The 15,946-nt window shown below is 36.3% G+C and overlaps 1 protein-coding gene across 3 annotated transcripts in view; it reads left to right on the top strand.

Annotated features, from left to right (window-relative positions):
• Positions 1-15,946, top strand: part of LOC150085071 (heterogeneous nuclear ribonucleoprotein U-like protein 2) — a 372,157-nt gene that overhangs the window by 283,025 nt on the left and 73,186 nt on the right. For all 3 annotated transcript variants that reach the window (XM_090376770.1, XM_090376771.1, XM_090376772.1), the window contains 3 exons: positions 3,704-3,820; positions 9,716-9,838; positions 15,425-15,553. In XM_090376770.1, coding sequence (XP_090232896.1) covers positions 3,704-3,820; positions 9,716-9,838; positions 15,425-15,553 — 369 coding nt within the window. The remainder of the gene's footprint in view (positions 1-3,703; positions 3,821-9,715; positions 9,839-15,424; positions 15,554-15,946) is intronic.

Genomic DNA, 15,946 nt, shown 5'->3' with positions numbered 1-15,946 from the left:
AAAAGGACCTGTGGGTAATTGTGCAGGCAGATATGAAGTTCTCTGAGCAGTGCAGACGAGCTGCAAGCGTAGCTCATGGGGTCTTGTCAATGATATACAGGAATTTTTCTAGCAGGGATAAGGAGGTGATTATCCCCTTGTATAAGGCAATGGTTAGTACACATCTTGAGTACTGTATACAGGTCTGGAGGCCTCATTTCAAGAAGGATGTAGAGCTGCTGGAACGGGTACAGAGAAGGGCAACAAAATTAGTGAATGGAACAAAGTGTTGCTCTTACGAAGAAAGGCTTAAGTTTTGCAAATTACAGAGTCTGGAGACTAGGCACCGGCGAGGTGATCTGATAGAGGTGTATAAGGCTTTGAATGGTTTGAGCATGCTCAATGCCAATGGGATTCGTCCTCTTGCTCAGAATAATCACCTCAGAGGGCATAAATTCAAATTGAGGAAGGACGGATGTCGGATAGATGTGCGGAAATTTGCCTTTGGCCAGCGGGTGGTTGGTTGGTTGGTGGAACCGACTTCCATCACTTGTTGTTGAAGTTGATAGCCTAAACAAATTTAAGGCTCGACTGGACAGGTATTTTGAACGAACGGAGGGGTGAAATGGGAGTGGTGTTTTTTTTTTTTTTTTTGGCTGATGCCGAATAAGCTTGCTTTGTTGCATCACATGCCTCTGCTAAGCTAAATGAGGAAAGGTTGGGAATGACCACCGCATACCCCCCGGAGCAATATGGCCTTAGTTGCTAATGCTCCTAAAAACAAATAACAAACAAACATAACACCAGTCTAGTTTTCCAATTGCCACACTGTATATCAGAATATTTTTTTTTTTTTTTTTTTTTTGCATCCAGTTCTTTGTCACTGCATTATAGTATTAATCAAGTTTGTCAGATAAGCTCCTCCCTAACACATGCTTTGACTGTAGTATAACTGCACTCCTGCATTGATAGTCTTGCATCACTTCTTTAACCAGAGATTCCATTATTTTCTCCTGGAACAGAAGTTAAGCTAACAGGTCTGTAATTACTCATGTCACCCTTTGATCTCTCTCTTTGTGAATTAGGATACATTTTTTACATCTCCAATCCACAGAGGACCCCCACCCCCAAATCTCAAGATGCTCTGATAATTATGACTAAAGGTTTGCTTAGCTCCTTTGCTGCCTCCCCTAATATAATTGGATAGATTCCATCCACCTCAGATGCCTTTTGTTATTTTTAAGGTCACAGTTTCTCTTCCACTTTGCTCTCAGTTATTACAAAATCATTTAGCTCCCTGTTAGAGTTGGAACTTTGGCATCTACTTCCCTAACGAATTCCTCAAGTGTAGATGCAGATTGCCTATTAAATTTGTCAGCAACCTGAGCAAGATCATGAACTATTAAACCAGCAATATCAAGTGGACCAAAATGTGATTCATTCCCCATCTATTGTTTACCTATGTAAAGAAGTCTGCTGTTTTTCTTTTCATCCTTTGTCAAAGATCTCATCTGTCTTGGCTTGCCTAACCTTCTCAGTGACTTGATTGCAGACTACTTTTTATCTACCATAGGCCTCTGTATCCCCTGATAATTAATATGCATCCCATGCATTTTTCTTCTCTGTCACATGTCTCATCAGATCATTTGACATCTATTTAAGTCTAAGCCTTGAGCAGTATTTCTTATTTAGTATGAAAGCCTAGTAGCTTCTCATTATTTTCCTGGATCCTTCCCATTTATAATTTGTTGTTGGCAACATCTGTTTGCACATTTTAGATCCCACGTCAGTATGCTGATCACTGCCACCTTGTGGTTCTTTACCTGCAGATTCTTAATGTATGAATAATCACTGTTGGTAATCAGATCAAGAATATTTCTCTCTTGTTACCTCTCTAACATGCTGCTGTAGAAAAGTTGTCCAATAAATCCACAAGCAAATTTTTAATTAAGAAATTGTTTTTATTTATTTCAAAACCTCAAGGCAAGTATGGCCCTGAGAGATACATTGAAACAAGGGTACCATTAAGCTCAGGAGGTTCCTTTGGATTGGAGAATTTCTAAGGACATCAGCATGTGTATTAAGGTGGTTCTAAGGTTGAAATGAGTAAATATAGACTGGACTGCTTGCTTCAGTGTTAGGTAAAATTATTCGGGTGATGATTGCAATACAGAGGTAACTAGATAGAAACAGCCTTAATAAATAATCTGCAGGATTTAAAGCGTTCTGAAAGAAATTACACTATAAATTTCTATAAATAAGAAATCTTGTTAACTAATGCAGTTGGCCATTTTTATAGTTACCTTTGATTGTTTAGCAGATCAGTTGACTTATTTCTGCTTGAATTTTAACATAAGGTGGAGCATACCAGGTAAGATATTATGATGGACCATAATTGTTCTAAGTCAGGTGAGGGTTATGAATCAGAGCTATGAATATTGATGTTTTTAATTTTCTTGTATGTTATGGATATTGGGATACAATGTGAACACAGTAAAAAAGAAGAACTTTTAGCTTATTGCATTGTATGATGTGTTAATTGGTGATCATTAACTTATATGAAAAGGGGTAGTGTTGTTCTGACAGTGCCAGAACACAGTTCCTAAGTGTTCTAGCTGAAACAGGATATATCTTAAAAGCTGACAGGTATGCATTTTTAAGTTGTCCCAGTCTGTGATATCACTGGTCTTAAGTAAAATTGTTTCTGTTCATAAAATGTGTCAAGAGTCCAAGTCACCAACTCACTTCAGACAAATAAAAAAAATACTTACTTTGATTAAATTATTTAATGAAACATGCTTTTACCACATGAATAATTCAAAGTTGGTTTACTTTTTCTGTGCTTGTGACCCAATTGCTCTAAATTTGAGACATCGGTGACATTTTAGCAACCTTGCAGATTCTGTTATCAGACCATGAGCTCATAGAAGCTCCTCATTCCTTGGTTGTCATACCAAGGCTGGGAATTGGTAAAAGTATGTTTCATTGCATTATTTACCATTCTCAAATTACTTGCTTTGGGAAATATCACATGCATGCCATTTCCATAGAGGGAAAAGGCAATAACATTTAAAGAAACAGGAGCTACCATTGGTAGATGCTTCCAACAAAAGATGTGATGAGACTCAAGTGAATTATACTGAAATTCATGCAACCTGCTGATAGAGACCACTGACAGTGTTAAAAGAGAATGTAATTTACTAATTATTGCAATAGCTCTGTTTTCCTGGATTTCAGTTCTTGTGGTTTTGGGACATAGCTGTATTCATAATGGAAGTAATGATAATTTCTGAAGAGACTGATAAGAGAATTGCACAGTCTGCTTATGCTATAAAGCTGTACGCACATATTCCTCTGACTATACAAGTGAACTGCAGGCAGTGAAATAGCTGTATAACTTTTCTAACAAGAAATCACAATTAATGGTCACATGTAAAGAGCAAGAAAATCTAATAAATTGCTAGGTGAAAGCAGCTAGTACAAAGAAAGGGGAAGTGTTATTTTTCCTCTGAATAAACTGCTCTTGTATGCACATAGATTGGCCATGAAGTTTCGTGTGTGTTAATTTGGCAGTTTTCAGGTTTCAATGGAATAACTAAAGATTGGGTTTTACACTTGATATGTACTTTGTTCTCTTCATTTAGATCTCTGTTTTTAAAATTAAAAAGATGCAGAATTTGAAGTTGTTTTAAAAGAGAACTAACATTTGTATCTTTCTTTTAAGGAACAGCCATATTTTCCTCTGCCTCCTGGTTTTGAAGATTATACGTTTATAGGTTGTGTACCTTTAGACCAAAGAGAGAGGGGTACTAAGGCTCCAGAAAAAAAAGAAGATTGTGAAGTTAGTACTTCCTTTTATATAATTATAAATTTGTTTATATAATTATGCTGTATGTTTATATAATTATATAATTCCCTCAGCATGAATTGTTGAGGAGGCTTCCACCCTGCAGTGGGTTGATAATGGCTGCACTTTTTTTTTTTTTTTTATATAATTATAAATTTGCTTGTTTATTGAAACCTTATTTAGGATGTCAGAATATTGGGACTTATGAATGTTATTTTTCAAAAACTTAGTCACCTTTAGATCTTAAAACAATTCTGTTCTGCTAATTTAAATATTCCTTCAAAAATTTTTTTTTTGGCTGTTGACAGAAAGATTCTTCAGTGGGTATTCTGACTTCAGTATCAAATAAGTATTGATAAGGCTATTTTAAACATACCAAAAACATGGAATTCATGTTGTAACATCATCCGTCACACAGCATATTAGTGTCATCCATCACATCTTTTGAAATAAGCCCTGAGCCAGGAGATGGGAGCGATTCCTTCAGCTGTCCCAGTTCCTTAATTTAGTCCTTTGCAGCCCAGTTTCACTGCTACTATGACCATTGGCATGTCTGTTTGTGAAAGTTGTTTTCTCATTGTAATGGTGCAATTATACTGTCATGTGCACACTATATAAAATCTGAAAAACTAAATTGATGTTTTAAGGCAGGGGGCCCTCTGGCATTTGGTAGTTATCAAAATATACAGGGTGGCCATAATTAAAGTATCCCTATTCAGAGCTCTCTGTAGCTCTAAGTAATAAGCAGAATGCCACCAAAATTAGTAAGTAAACTATTCAAGGCATGGAGAGAAGGATACCATGGGGGTGGGGGGTTCCAAAATCTGCCAATAGGGGATAATATGGAGCTGTACATGAGGAATGACATGACAAAGTACCAACAAATAAATAACCAAGACAAACCTTAATGAAATTACAAATTATTATTTGTGCTCTTTTCAAAAAAAAAAAAAAAAAAAAGCAAGAAACTGGACTAAACTGCCAGAGGAAATGGTTTCAGACCTCCAAATTCACTCACAGTTTACTCCTGATGGTTGATGATGTTGCTGGAGTTGGTTTTCGATGTGATTGCCATTGTTCTGGACTAGAAATTGCATTTGATGCACAATGTGCTCGACTGCAGAATGCAACATCTCTTGTAATGTTCAGCACGTTCTGCATTACGTTGTCTTTTAAGACAACCAGGTTAGGGACACTTCCTCAATAGACATTGGCCTTGAGGTGGCCCCCACAGCCAAAAATAACACGTGGTAAGGTCATGCAAACATGGTGGCCATTTAAAGAAACAACTAATGACTCTTTCTGCAGTAAAGTGATGAGGAGGACTCCATCTTGCATAAAAATTCTCATCCATTTGAGAAATAATGAAACTACTCAGCATGTGGTGATATCTTTGTGCTGTAACGGAACAGGTCGCTGCTCCTGCTGGGTGTAATTCCTCGAAAAAGTATGGCCCTAGGATGAAATTTGAAATCACACCACACCAGACTGATTTTCGGTGAGCACAGTAGGATTTGCTGAATAGCATGCGGGGCTTCTGAAGCCCATATTCGGCAGTTTCGAGTGTTGACAGTCCCATTGAGATAAAAATGGGCCTCATCTCCCCAAAGAATGTTCTGTGGCTAGGCATTGTCCACTTCCACTTTGGTCAAAATTGTTAGAGCAAATGCCATCCGATTTTCAGGATCATCTCTTTGCAGCTGCTGCTGGCGACTGATCTTATTTGATTAGTTTCCAAAGAATTTTCCACACAGTGGAATATGGGACATCCAATTGCCTTGCCACTCCCCATGTGCTGCTACTAATTCCATCAGTTGACAATAGCCGTTATGAGACTTAAGTAATGCGACTTAATGCATTGTGTGTTTTAAGGGGAAACTTAAGAAATATCAAAGTGAAATCTTTAAAACAAGCACTAAATTTAAGATTCTTAAATAAAGACTAATTGAAATCATGTTTATTATTAAATAGTATTGTTTTTAATTACAGAGAAATAAATTGTGTTTAGTATTAAATGTATGGTTTTAAAATTACAGAGAAATAAATTGTGTTTAATATTAAGTGTATTGTAGGTATATACTTATATTTCTTTTGTTTTTTGAATCTATCTTTTTATCAAGTTATTGAGAACTTAAAAAAAAAAAAATAGGAGGTTGATTTAACTAATCACTGATCTAAAGTGTTCACATCATTTAACGGCCCTTGGGGTTTCCCCATCTGCACAATCACTGATATAGCGAGGAATTTTGTCAGTCCCTTGATGCTCGTTATAACCAAGTTCAACTGTATTTCAATGTATCCCAAGTTATTGTCGATCTTAAAGCTAATGTTCAATGTCATGAAGGTACGAGTATATGCCAGTTAACAGTAAATACAACTGAAGTAGATAATTATTGTGTTTCTAAGGAAATTGCTTCCCTTTTAAAGAAAACCCAGCATATGTTACCCTGGTAAATTTGAAAAGGTTGTCAGCACTATGAGGTTATTAAAATTAAGTTTTCTGCACAGTACTGTCGCTGCCTTATTGATGTGCTATATAACCACCAACGTAAATAAAGAAATTAAGATGAGTTCATGCACAAATATAAACAATTTTCTTATAGATGAGCAAGAAAGTAAGCCTTTGTCATTTGCTCTGTGAAATGCTGAAGAAATGTTTAAAAATATTAGAACTCAAAAGACAAAAGTTGTTCTCTTAAGACTATATTGCCTGTTGGCATCCTGTGGTTAAATGTTATAGGAAACAAGTATTAGCAATGGCCACATGGTGCAAGGAAGTCTGTGGCTGATGCTGCACCAGCCAAAAAAAATAGTGAAAAAAAAAATAGTGAAAAAAGAAATAAAATAATAATAAGAAAATTTAAAAAATAATAATAAAGAAATAATTAGTAATAGAAAAGGAAATAGACAACCTATGTGTTTCCTACCTCTCATAGGTAATTATCCAGCCAACCTTTGAATTTCCCCAAACTGTTAACGTCTATCGCCCATGTAGGAGACCTATTCCAGTAATTTATAATTTGCTGGCTAAAATAAAACTTCCTGCAATCCAGTCTAAACACCTCCCCCTGTAACTTGAAATTATGGCCCATAGTTCTAGAATCATTTATAACAGTGAAAATTTCGTCCTTTTTCATTTTTCTCATGCCTCTTCAAAACACCTCAATCAAGTCTCATCTTATGTGCCTAGTTTCCAAGCTCTGCAACCCACATATTTGAAATCTTTCCTCATCTGGACACTCTTTTGCTGATCTCACCAGGTGAGTTGCCAGTCTTTGGATCCTTTCAAGAAACACATTTTTCTTTAGGTGTGGTCTCCATACTTGAACACAGTATTCCAAGTGTGGTCTAACAATAGCCTTATATAATGGGATTATGACATCCTTATCTCTACTACTTTACTTTTTTTTTTTTTTTTTTATGAAAACCCCAAACACGAAAGGTATCAAAACCTATAGTACTTAGTACCGTGCATAGGTTGAAGGATAAGTATGGGGGGAGGGTGATGCCGGAAACTTTGCTCTAGAGACTAAACATGGGTTTCACCACTTCAAGCCTCCAATAAGCAAAGTGGTGGTATTTCACCGGTTGATGAAAGTCATCTAGTTTGATAAATCATCAATAGGACACCATGGGCCTTCCTTGCAACCTGTCTACAATGCTCGGAGAAATTCATGTCTGACCGTATTGTAACACCCAAGTCCCTTTCCTCCACCACACGCTTTAGTTCAGTTCCACCAAGTGTATGCTATTTTGGGGTTATTGTTCCCCAAGTGTAATACCTAACACTTTGCGGGATTAAAGCATTAGCCGCCATCTTTCTGACCATCCCTGAAGTCTTTCTAGGTCAGTCTGAGGAAGCTCCTCTTGTGAGCACATTTGCATAACTGTAAATACTTTAATTGTTTGAAAGGTTATATTTTATAGTTTTTAAGTGACTCTTTTCTTGTAAAGCTATGCAAATTGGAAATTAATTTATTTGCAGTTATGCCATGAAATGTTAATCTGTACAAGCAGATAGCATTAACTCAGAAGTTGTCATAGATTAAACCTCTGTGGTAAAGGAAAGCCCTCTTGGCTTTTTAAATGTTTTCATCAGTTCTCTTTTTTCTTAAATCCCTTTATCTTTGGCTTGTAACAAGTGTTAACCACGTTACATATTGAGCTGTACTCCTTTATTCTTAATCCAATGCTTCCCCCCCCCCCCATCATCTGCATTGTTTTCCTTTACTATCTAGCCATATCAATGTACTAGATTTCATTGTATTCATATCTCGCCATGCAAAGCTGCCTATTTTAAAGATAACGACTATTTTCAGTGAGTATAAAGGGCCTGTTGTACTGGAATCCATAGTGATATGAAATAACGATAACGTATATATCCAGTAAAAATATCTTTAATATCTTTGGAGCTTTCGTGGCTGAATGTGCCTCTTTTTGTTGATAAAGAGGCACATTCAGCCTCAAAAGCACCAAAGTATAATTAAAGATATTTTTGCTGAATATATCATTATTCATCATATATCATTATTAATTCATATGACTATTTTCAGTATATGTTGTAATCACATTGGCCTTATTGTGTTGTTAGTATGGATTGATGATATACTGTCCTGCATTTGCTTGTAGTTATGCTGCCATGTTAAATCAAAAATAGTTGTTTGGTCTAGGTTATGCAACTTGTTAATCGCCATGTATATGTTTATATGCAGACTCAATCACACAATTTCTAATAATGGAATTATACAAATTAAATAATTTTAATTAATTAAAATTATAAATTACAAATTTTTAATGGAATTATAATAAGGAGAAAAACAGTAGCTGGCTCCAGTTCATTAATTGGAGGGCAGCCAGATTGGTGAATGGAACAAAGGGTTGCTCTTACAAAGAAAGGCTTAATTTCTGCAAATTACAGTGTCTGGAGACTAGGTACCTGCAAGGTGATCTGATTGAAGTGTATAAGGCCTTGAATGGTTTGAGCAAGGTCAGTGTTGATGGGATTCTTCCTCTTGCCCAGATTAGTCACTCAAGGAGACAAATTCAAATTGAGGAAAGGCAGTTGTAGAATAGATGTGCGGAAATTTTCCTTTAGCCAGTGGGTGGGTGATTGCTGGAACGAACTTTCATCTGTAGTTTTAGAAGTTGACAGCTAAAATAAATTCAAGGCAGAACTAGAGAAACATTTGGAGTGAATGAGATGGGTGGTTTCTTTTTTTTTCCCCGCTGATGCTATATAAACTTGCACAAAGCATGCTAATGCTAATTAGGCCTCCTCACTGCATTCTCAATGTGAAATGAGCTAGAAGGGGAAAGTTTTGCTAGTGACCTTCTGCTGAATATTGTATTTCTCTCTACTATAAACAAAAAGGTGGTGGAGGAGATAGAAAGTACTTTTGCATTTTAGGGTTATTGTATTTCATGGTAACATGACATAGCTGAGTGGTCAGGAGCACGGGTGCAGTAGCACACACTGTTTGAGTGGACCGGTGTTCAAGCCCGTGACTGCTAAATATGATTAAAATTTGTGTTGATTGATTTATTGTAAACTCCACCGACCTGGTGGACGTGCCGGAGGATAAACGAGAACTTTTTTTTTTTCCCTTTTTCTTTTTTCATTGAATCATATGGTACTTGTTAATTTGGAAAGAACATTCCAGCTGACAGATGGATCTGTATTAAAAGTTTTTTGGATCGTAATTTCTATAATTAGGCAGTCTCATCTTAAAACATTCATTATTTCGTCAATTTTAAATTGTTGATACTTAGAGATTTCATTAATATCATTAGATTTTTTGACTAGGCTGTATAGTTGTCTTACTCTGGACATCCCTGTGTTTTTCTGTTAATTAATGATAATACAATCTGCATTTATTTTTATATATACAGATGATCATGATGTGTGGATTGCCCGGGTGTGGAAAATCTACATGGGCTGCTGCTCACTCTCTTCAGCATCCAGAGAAGAAATATAACATTTTAGGTACCAATAACATCATTGATAAAATGAAAGTAAGTTAGCATGCATTTTTTCCTTCCCAGTTTTAGTCTAAATTCAAATTCTTCAAATGTTAAATACTTGAATTTTCTGTTTAATTTGTGAAGGGCATACAAATAAAATGAAATTTGTTGACACTATGTGGGATAGCTGTATTTTACGGAGCACTAAAATTTTTCTCCCCCCCCCCCCATGCAGCTTTGAAAAAAATTAACCATCAAAAATCTTACAGTACTATGAATTTTACTGCTACATAGTATCCCACATGCACATATTAATTATTTTAAAATCTTTAAATTACTGACATATTTTGGTGGTTACAGTTGAATTTGTATAACATTTATTATTCTCATGTATATAGTAATAGGGTGCCAACTAGTGGTGTGGGATGTGATGTATTTCTCAGAGCACTAAAATTCTTGCTGCCGAATATTGTAAGATTTTTAACTGTGTTTAATTTTAGCAGTACTTTGAGAAAAAAAAATAAGAGGTAAATCATTTCATTTGTATCATGTTTTATTGAAGGAACAGTTTTTTTTTTTTTTTTTTTTTTTAATATTTCAGTGCACAAGTTGAAATAATTTGATAATTAATAAATACTCTGCATTATAAATAAAATAATACACCCTTATTGATTTGCTGCCTTGGGCCAGTACTAGGACATGTAACATTTGATCAGAAGTTTTTCTTCCACCACACACACCACTTAGCTACTTGCAGCGTATTCTCTACTTATTCACTATTCAAAACAAAGTTGCCAATCCAGGTTTGCTGTGTGATGAGATTTCAGTAAGAATCAAGAGAGTCCATCATTGTGATGCCTTACAGTTCATAATAAATAATAGATTGTTCATGTTATTCAACTAAAAATGAAATTAGTAATTTTTGGCTGACCCATAGATAACTAACTAGTTTCTAAACTGAGTGTTATTCCAAGCCTTTCACTGGCTCAGAAGGAAAGGAGCATTGCCAGACAGCAAGAATTATAATGCAAATATAGTGTTAATTATCAAATTATTTTATTTTTAATATAGTATTTTAAAAAAATACAGATGCAACCTTCATAGCATTGAATAAACAGCCATGGCGGGCAAAGACTAGTGGTGGGTACTAAGACAAGCCTTGACAAACTTTTACCATGCTATTAAAAAAGTAATAAAGTAAATGACTAAAATTAGTAAATAGTCTTTATTGATATTATAAATATAACAGTACTTTAGTTTCTAATGAGAAGTTTGCATGGTTTTGTGCACACATTTCGCTTTTGGTTTTTCAAGATGTTGCTGATGAACCACAACTATTTGTCTTCATGTAAAACCATATGCTACCTATGAGTGTATATGTGCTAGTATATTATCCCATATATGCCACAGGTTTGCTAGCATAGCTATAGAGAAACCTGGATTCATTCCCAGTATTAATGAAGATATTGGCAATATCTCTTTTCTGAATTATAGATTGTGTTTGTAATTCTGTAAAATCAATTGAACAACAAATTTTATGAAATTTTGGGAAGTGAAGTTAGATCACTTAGTGGAGGTGTGGGGCTTACGAGTTAGTGTTTGGCCAGATCAGTAGTAGTAGTAGTAGTAGTGGCATGTGATGCAAGAAAGCAAGTGTATGAACTTATGCAGCATCAGCAAAAAAAAAAAAAAAAATCACACCATTCCCTACAAATGCCTGTCCAGTTCCTCCTTAAATTTATTCAACCTATCAACTTCCACAACGACAGATGGAAGTTTGTTCCAGCAATTAACCACCCACTGGCTAAAGGCAAATTTCCACACATCTATTCTACATCTGTCCTTTCTTAATTTGAATTTATGCCCCTTAGGTTCGTAATCTGAACAAGTGGAAGGACCTCATCAGAATTCAGCATGCTGAACCCATTAAAGGCCTTATACACCTCAATCAGATCACAGCGCAGGTGCCAGTCTCCAGCCACTGCAATTTGTAGAACTTAAGCCTCTCTTGATAAGAGGATCCCTTCATTCCCCTCACCAATCTTGTTGCCCTTCTCTGTACATGCTCAAGTAAATCTACATCCTTCCTAAAATGAGGCCTCCAGACCTGTACGCAGTACTCAAGGCGTGGCCTGACCATTGCCTTATACAGAGGGACAATCACCTCCTTCTCCCTGCTAGCAAAATTCCTATATATCATTGACAAAACCCCATGACCTGCCCTGGCAGCCTATCTGCATTGCTCAGAAAACTTCATATCTGCCTGCACAATTACTCCCAGGTCTTTTTCATTTTCTACCACCTTAAGTGTAGTACCACACAGTTGGTACGTTTCTCTGGGGTTACTTCTACCCATATGCAGTACTTTGCATTTGTCAAGGTTAAACTTCAGTTGCCACTTCTTAGCCCATCTGCCCAAATTATCCAGATCCTGTTGCAGTAGCACACTGCCATTACTGTCATTAACAACCCTGCCAACCTTTGTATCATCTGCAAACTTCGACATTAAGCCTGATATACCTTCATCAATATCATTGATAAATATACAAAACAACAGTGGACCTAACACCGAACCCTATGGGACACCACTAATAACATTAATCCAAGAAGAGCAGCACCCATTGATTACCACCCTCTGTCGTCTCCCACTTAACCATCCTTTTATCCATTGTAGCAACTTACCCTTAATACCATTCTGCTCCAATTTGTACAATAGTCTTCCATGCGCAACAGTGTCAAAAGTTTTCCTGAAATCCAAATATATGATATCAAAATTATTTTTTGCATCCAGTTCCATTGTAACCGCATCATAATATCCTATCAAATTTGTCAGACAAGACTTTCTCTTAACAAACCCATACTGTGTCTGAATTATTGCTGCAGTCTTGTCTAGATGATCCTGCAATGCATCTTTAACCAGTCACTCCATTATTTTACCAGGAACAGAAGTTAAACTAACTGGTCTATAATTACTCGTCACCCTTCGATCCCTCTTTGTGAATTGGGGACACATTTGCACATCTCCAGTCCATGGGAACCTCCCCTGAGTCCAAGGATGCTCTCATAATTATGGCTAAGGGTTTGCTTAGTTGCTTTGCCGCCTCCTTTAATATAACTGGATAGATCCCATCCACCCCAGGTGCTTTTCTTACGTTTAACTTCAACAATTTCTCTTCCACTTTGCTCTCAGTTATTCCAAAATCATTAAGTATCCTGCTACAATTTGATAACCTTCTGCCATTTTCAAACCTTAATAATTCCTCATGTGTGAATGTAGATGCAAAATACTCATTCAGTTTGTTTGCTATCTGAGCAGGATCATCAACAGTCGAACCATCGATGTCAAGTGGACCAATCTGATTCATCCCCTTCCTTTTAGAGTTTATATAAGTAAAGAAATCCTTGCTGTTTTTCTTTTGGAAACTTTGGGAAGTGAAGTTAGATCACTTAGTGGAGGTATGAGGCTTACGTGTTAGTGTTTGGCCAGATCAGTAGCTTGGAAAGGCAACACTACATGGAATTCAACTCTCGTTGCTATTCTACAGTGAATTATTATATAGCTTCTAAGGCAGTATAGCAAGTTTGCTACTAGTCTGTTTGAAGAGGGTCTATATTCAGATCCTCTCAGAAAGAATTTTTAAAGACCTCCATTTGAAGCCATTTTTTTCCCTTACACAGCATGGAGATCAGCTCACTGTTGCAATCGGACTACTAATTTCTTCATTCTCGCTACAGTAAAATTTCATTAAAACAAAGTTCAAGGGACTTATTTTCAGATTTTGTAATAACGAGGTTCTCTGATGGAATATCAGAGTGGACATATGCACGAGTACCATCTTTGAAGTGAAAAAAATTGTACAGCAAATAAATAATTTGGGCAACTGAAATGAGCAGTGGTTAATTCTTGGAGATATGGCATACATGTGGCAAGAATGTATTCAGCCACTTGACATATTGTGGCCGGACTCCCTCCAGTCACTATCTGGCAGAGTAGAGGCAACAAGGTTATACACTTGCTGATCCGGAAGCCTCCTGGAGAGTTACCAATAGGTTCGGTCTGGTGTATTATCTAGTGGCCGGCTTGTGATTGCTGTTTTAGAGCTGTAACCTCAATGTAAGGAAGATTGGACTGTTCCATGATATCCAACATAACTTCAAGAGACATCATTCATACTGCATGGGGGGGCGGGGAGAGCTACTGGAACTTTGCTCTAGAAACTAAACATGGGTTCTACCACTTCAACCCTCCAGTAATCAATTTGTTGTATTGCACCGGTTGATGAGAGTCATCTGCCCCCTAGTATAACACAGAGGGGCGGCATTCCTCTATGTAGTGTATGTGCAACATGTTGGCCACTGCTCACGGTGGTTTGCACCTGCGTGGTCACCTCCGGTATGCTAGGTGCCATATTTCAGGATTTTGCTCACAGGGTTACTAACAGTCCCCACCGTCATGAAGGTACAAGCAGAGGATTTGGATGTCGAGGACCAACCAGACCTCACCGAAATTTGGGTGACTTGACTTGTGTGTCACCCAAATATGAATTCCATCAGCATTTTAGACACCTGGGTAACAAGCCCAGCTTGACATATGTGAGAGAATGTCTGTGACTGTTTCAACCATGAGTGGGTTTTGTTTGTATTGCCATCTGCTCTGCAGCATAGTAGAATAGTAATGCTTCACTTAATTTTCCACATTTGCAAGACTTTGAACTGAAAGCGCCCCCCCCCCCCTTCACAAAAAGATTTTGCATTTTAAATCATATCTTAGGTTGTAAAGAAATCACTGTTATTCTCAAGTTTTTAATACAGTGAAATATTCTTATGAAGATTTCTGTTGTATTTCATTCATTAATAATTGCACATCGCAAGTTAATATAAAGTGTCTGTCATTGGTAATACTGATGAAAATCCACTGCAGTATTTTAAACTGTCATGACCATCACGTATCACAGTTTTTTAGCAGGTAAAATCAAACAGATCTTTCCCTACACTGATGACAAAGTTGTAACTTAAAATTAACTGGTTGCTTTGTTGCAACCTGTGTTTGGCCCTTATAATCACAAGTTTGTTTCTGGTTATTTATTAAGTTTGTTATTTACATGCATGGTATTGAGGATGGGCTAAAGTAAAAAGCTTAGTTAGCTTATGCTGTTGTGTTACAACAAATGCTTTCTTATTTAATTTCATACATTTACCTTAGTTGTTTTCCTGTATTTTTAAAGAACAATTCTTGCAAGAAGTGCATATCTTAATAGGTTATGCCTTATATTTATTTTTTATTTCTTTTAAACCCGGCAGACAATATAGAGGTAAGCTAAAGATAAAAACTTTGCTCAGTTATTTAATACACTGTTTTCCATGTAAAGGAATTTGTTTATTCTAAACATTTGCAATGACAATACCTTAAATATCTCTCTCTCTCTCTCTCTCTCTCTCTCTCTCTCTCTCTCTCTCTCTCTCTCTCTCTCTCTCTCTCTCTCTCTCTCTCTCTCTCTCTCTCTCTCTCTCTCACACACACACACACACACACACACACACACACACACACACACACACACACACTTTGTTGTTTGCTGTATTGCTATTCTGTAATTTTGAAGCATATAATGTGTATTTAATTTACATCTTTTGTAGGTAATGGGACTTCCTCGAAAGCGCAATTATCATGGTCGATGGGATGTTCTTATCCAAATGTCCACCAAGTGCTTGAACAAAATGATGGAACTTGGAACTCGTTTGTGCAGGAATTTTATCCTTGATCAGGTATGATATTCTTCTCATATCAGGAGATTAAAATCTAATAACTATTCCACTAAATGTTATTCTAGGTTGTAGTCCTGTATTTACTAGTTGTGTTTCCTCCTTATGGCACAAACATGCTTAAATAATTAACAGATGATATTGTTTTCTCTCTTATACATAAAATTAATAAAAAATTCAGAGCTCAGGACTCAATTATATATTAATTTTGTGTATTAAAAAAATTAATACACACAAAATTAATATATAAATAATGTAAAGTTTATAAAAATTACTAACGTGCCAAAATGTCCAAAATCAAACTAGGTAAATTTGTCTTCTGAGATAACATTAATAAATTTAATAGCAAAAGAAGGCTTAGCTGTAATATGCCTTCTTTTCTATTGAACTTTCTAA

This window comes from Mastigoproctus giganteus, chromosome 6 (genome assembly GCF_048544385.1).
Source record: "Mastigoproctus giganteus isolate SK-2022 chromosome 6, ASM4854438v1, whole genome shotgun sequence".
In the NCBI taxonomy this organism is placed as follows: Eukaryota; Metazoa; Arthropoda; class Arachnida; order Uropygi; family Thelyphonidae; genus Mastigoproctus; species Mastigoproctus giganteus.
The sequence above is the reverse complement of the archived record's forward strand: the minus strand, read 5'-3'. Positions and strand labels throughout refer to the sequence as shown.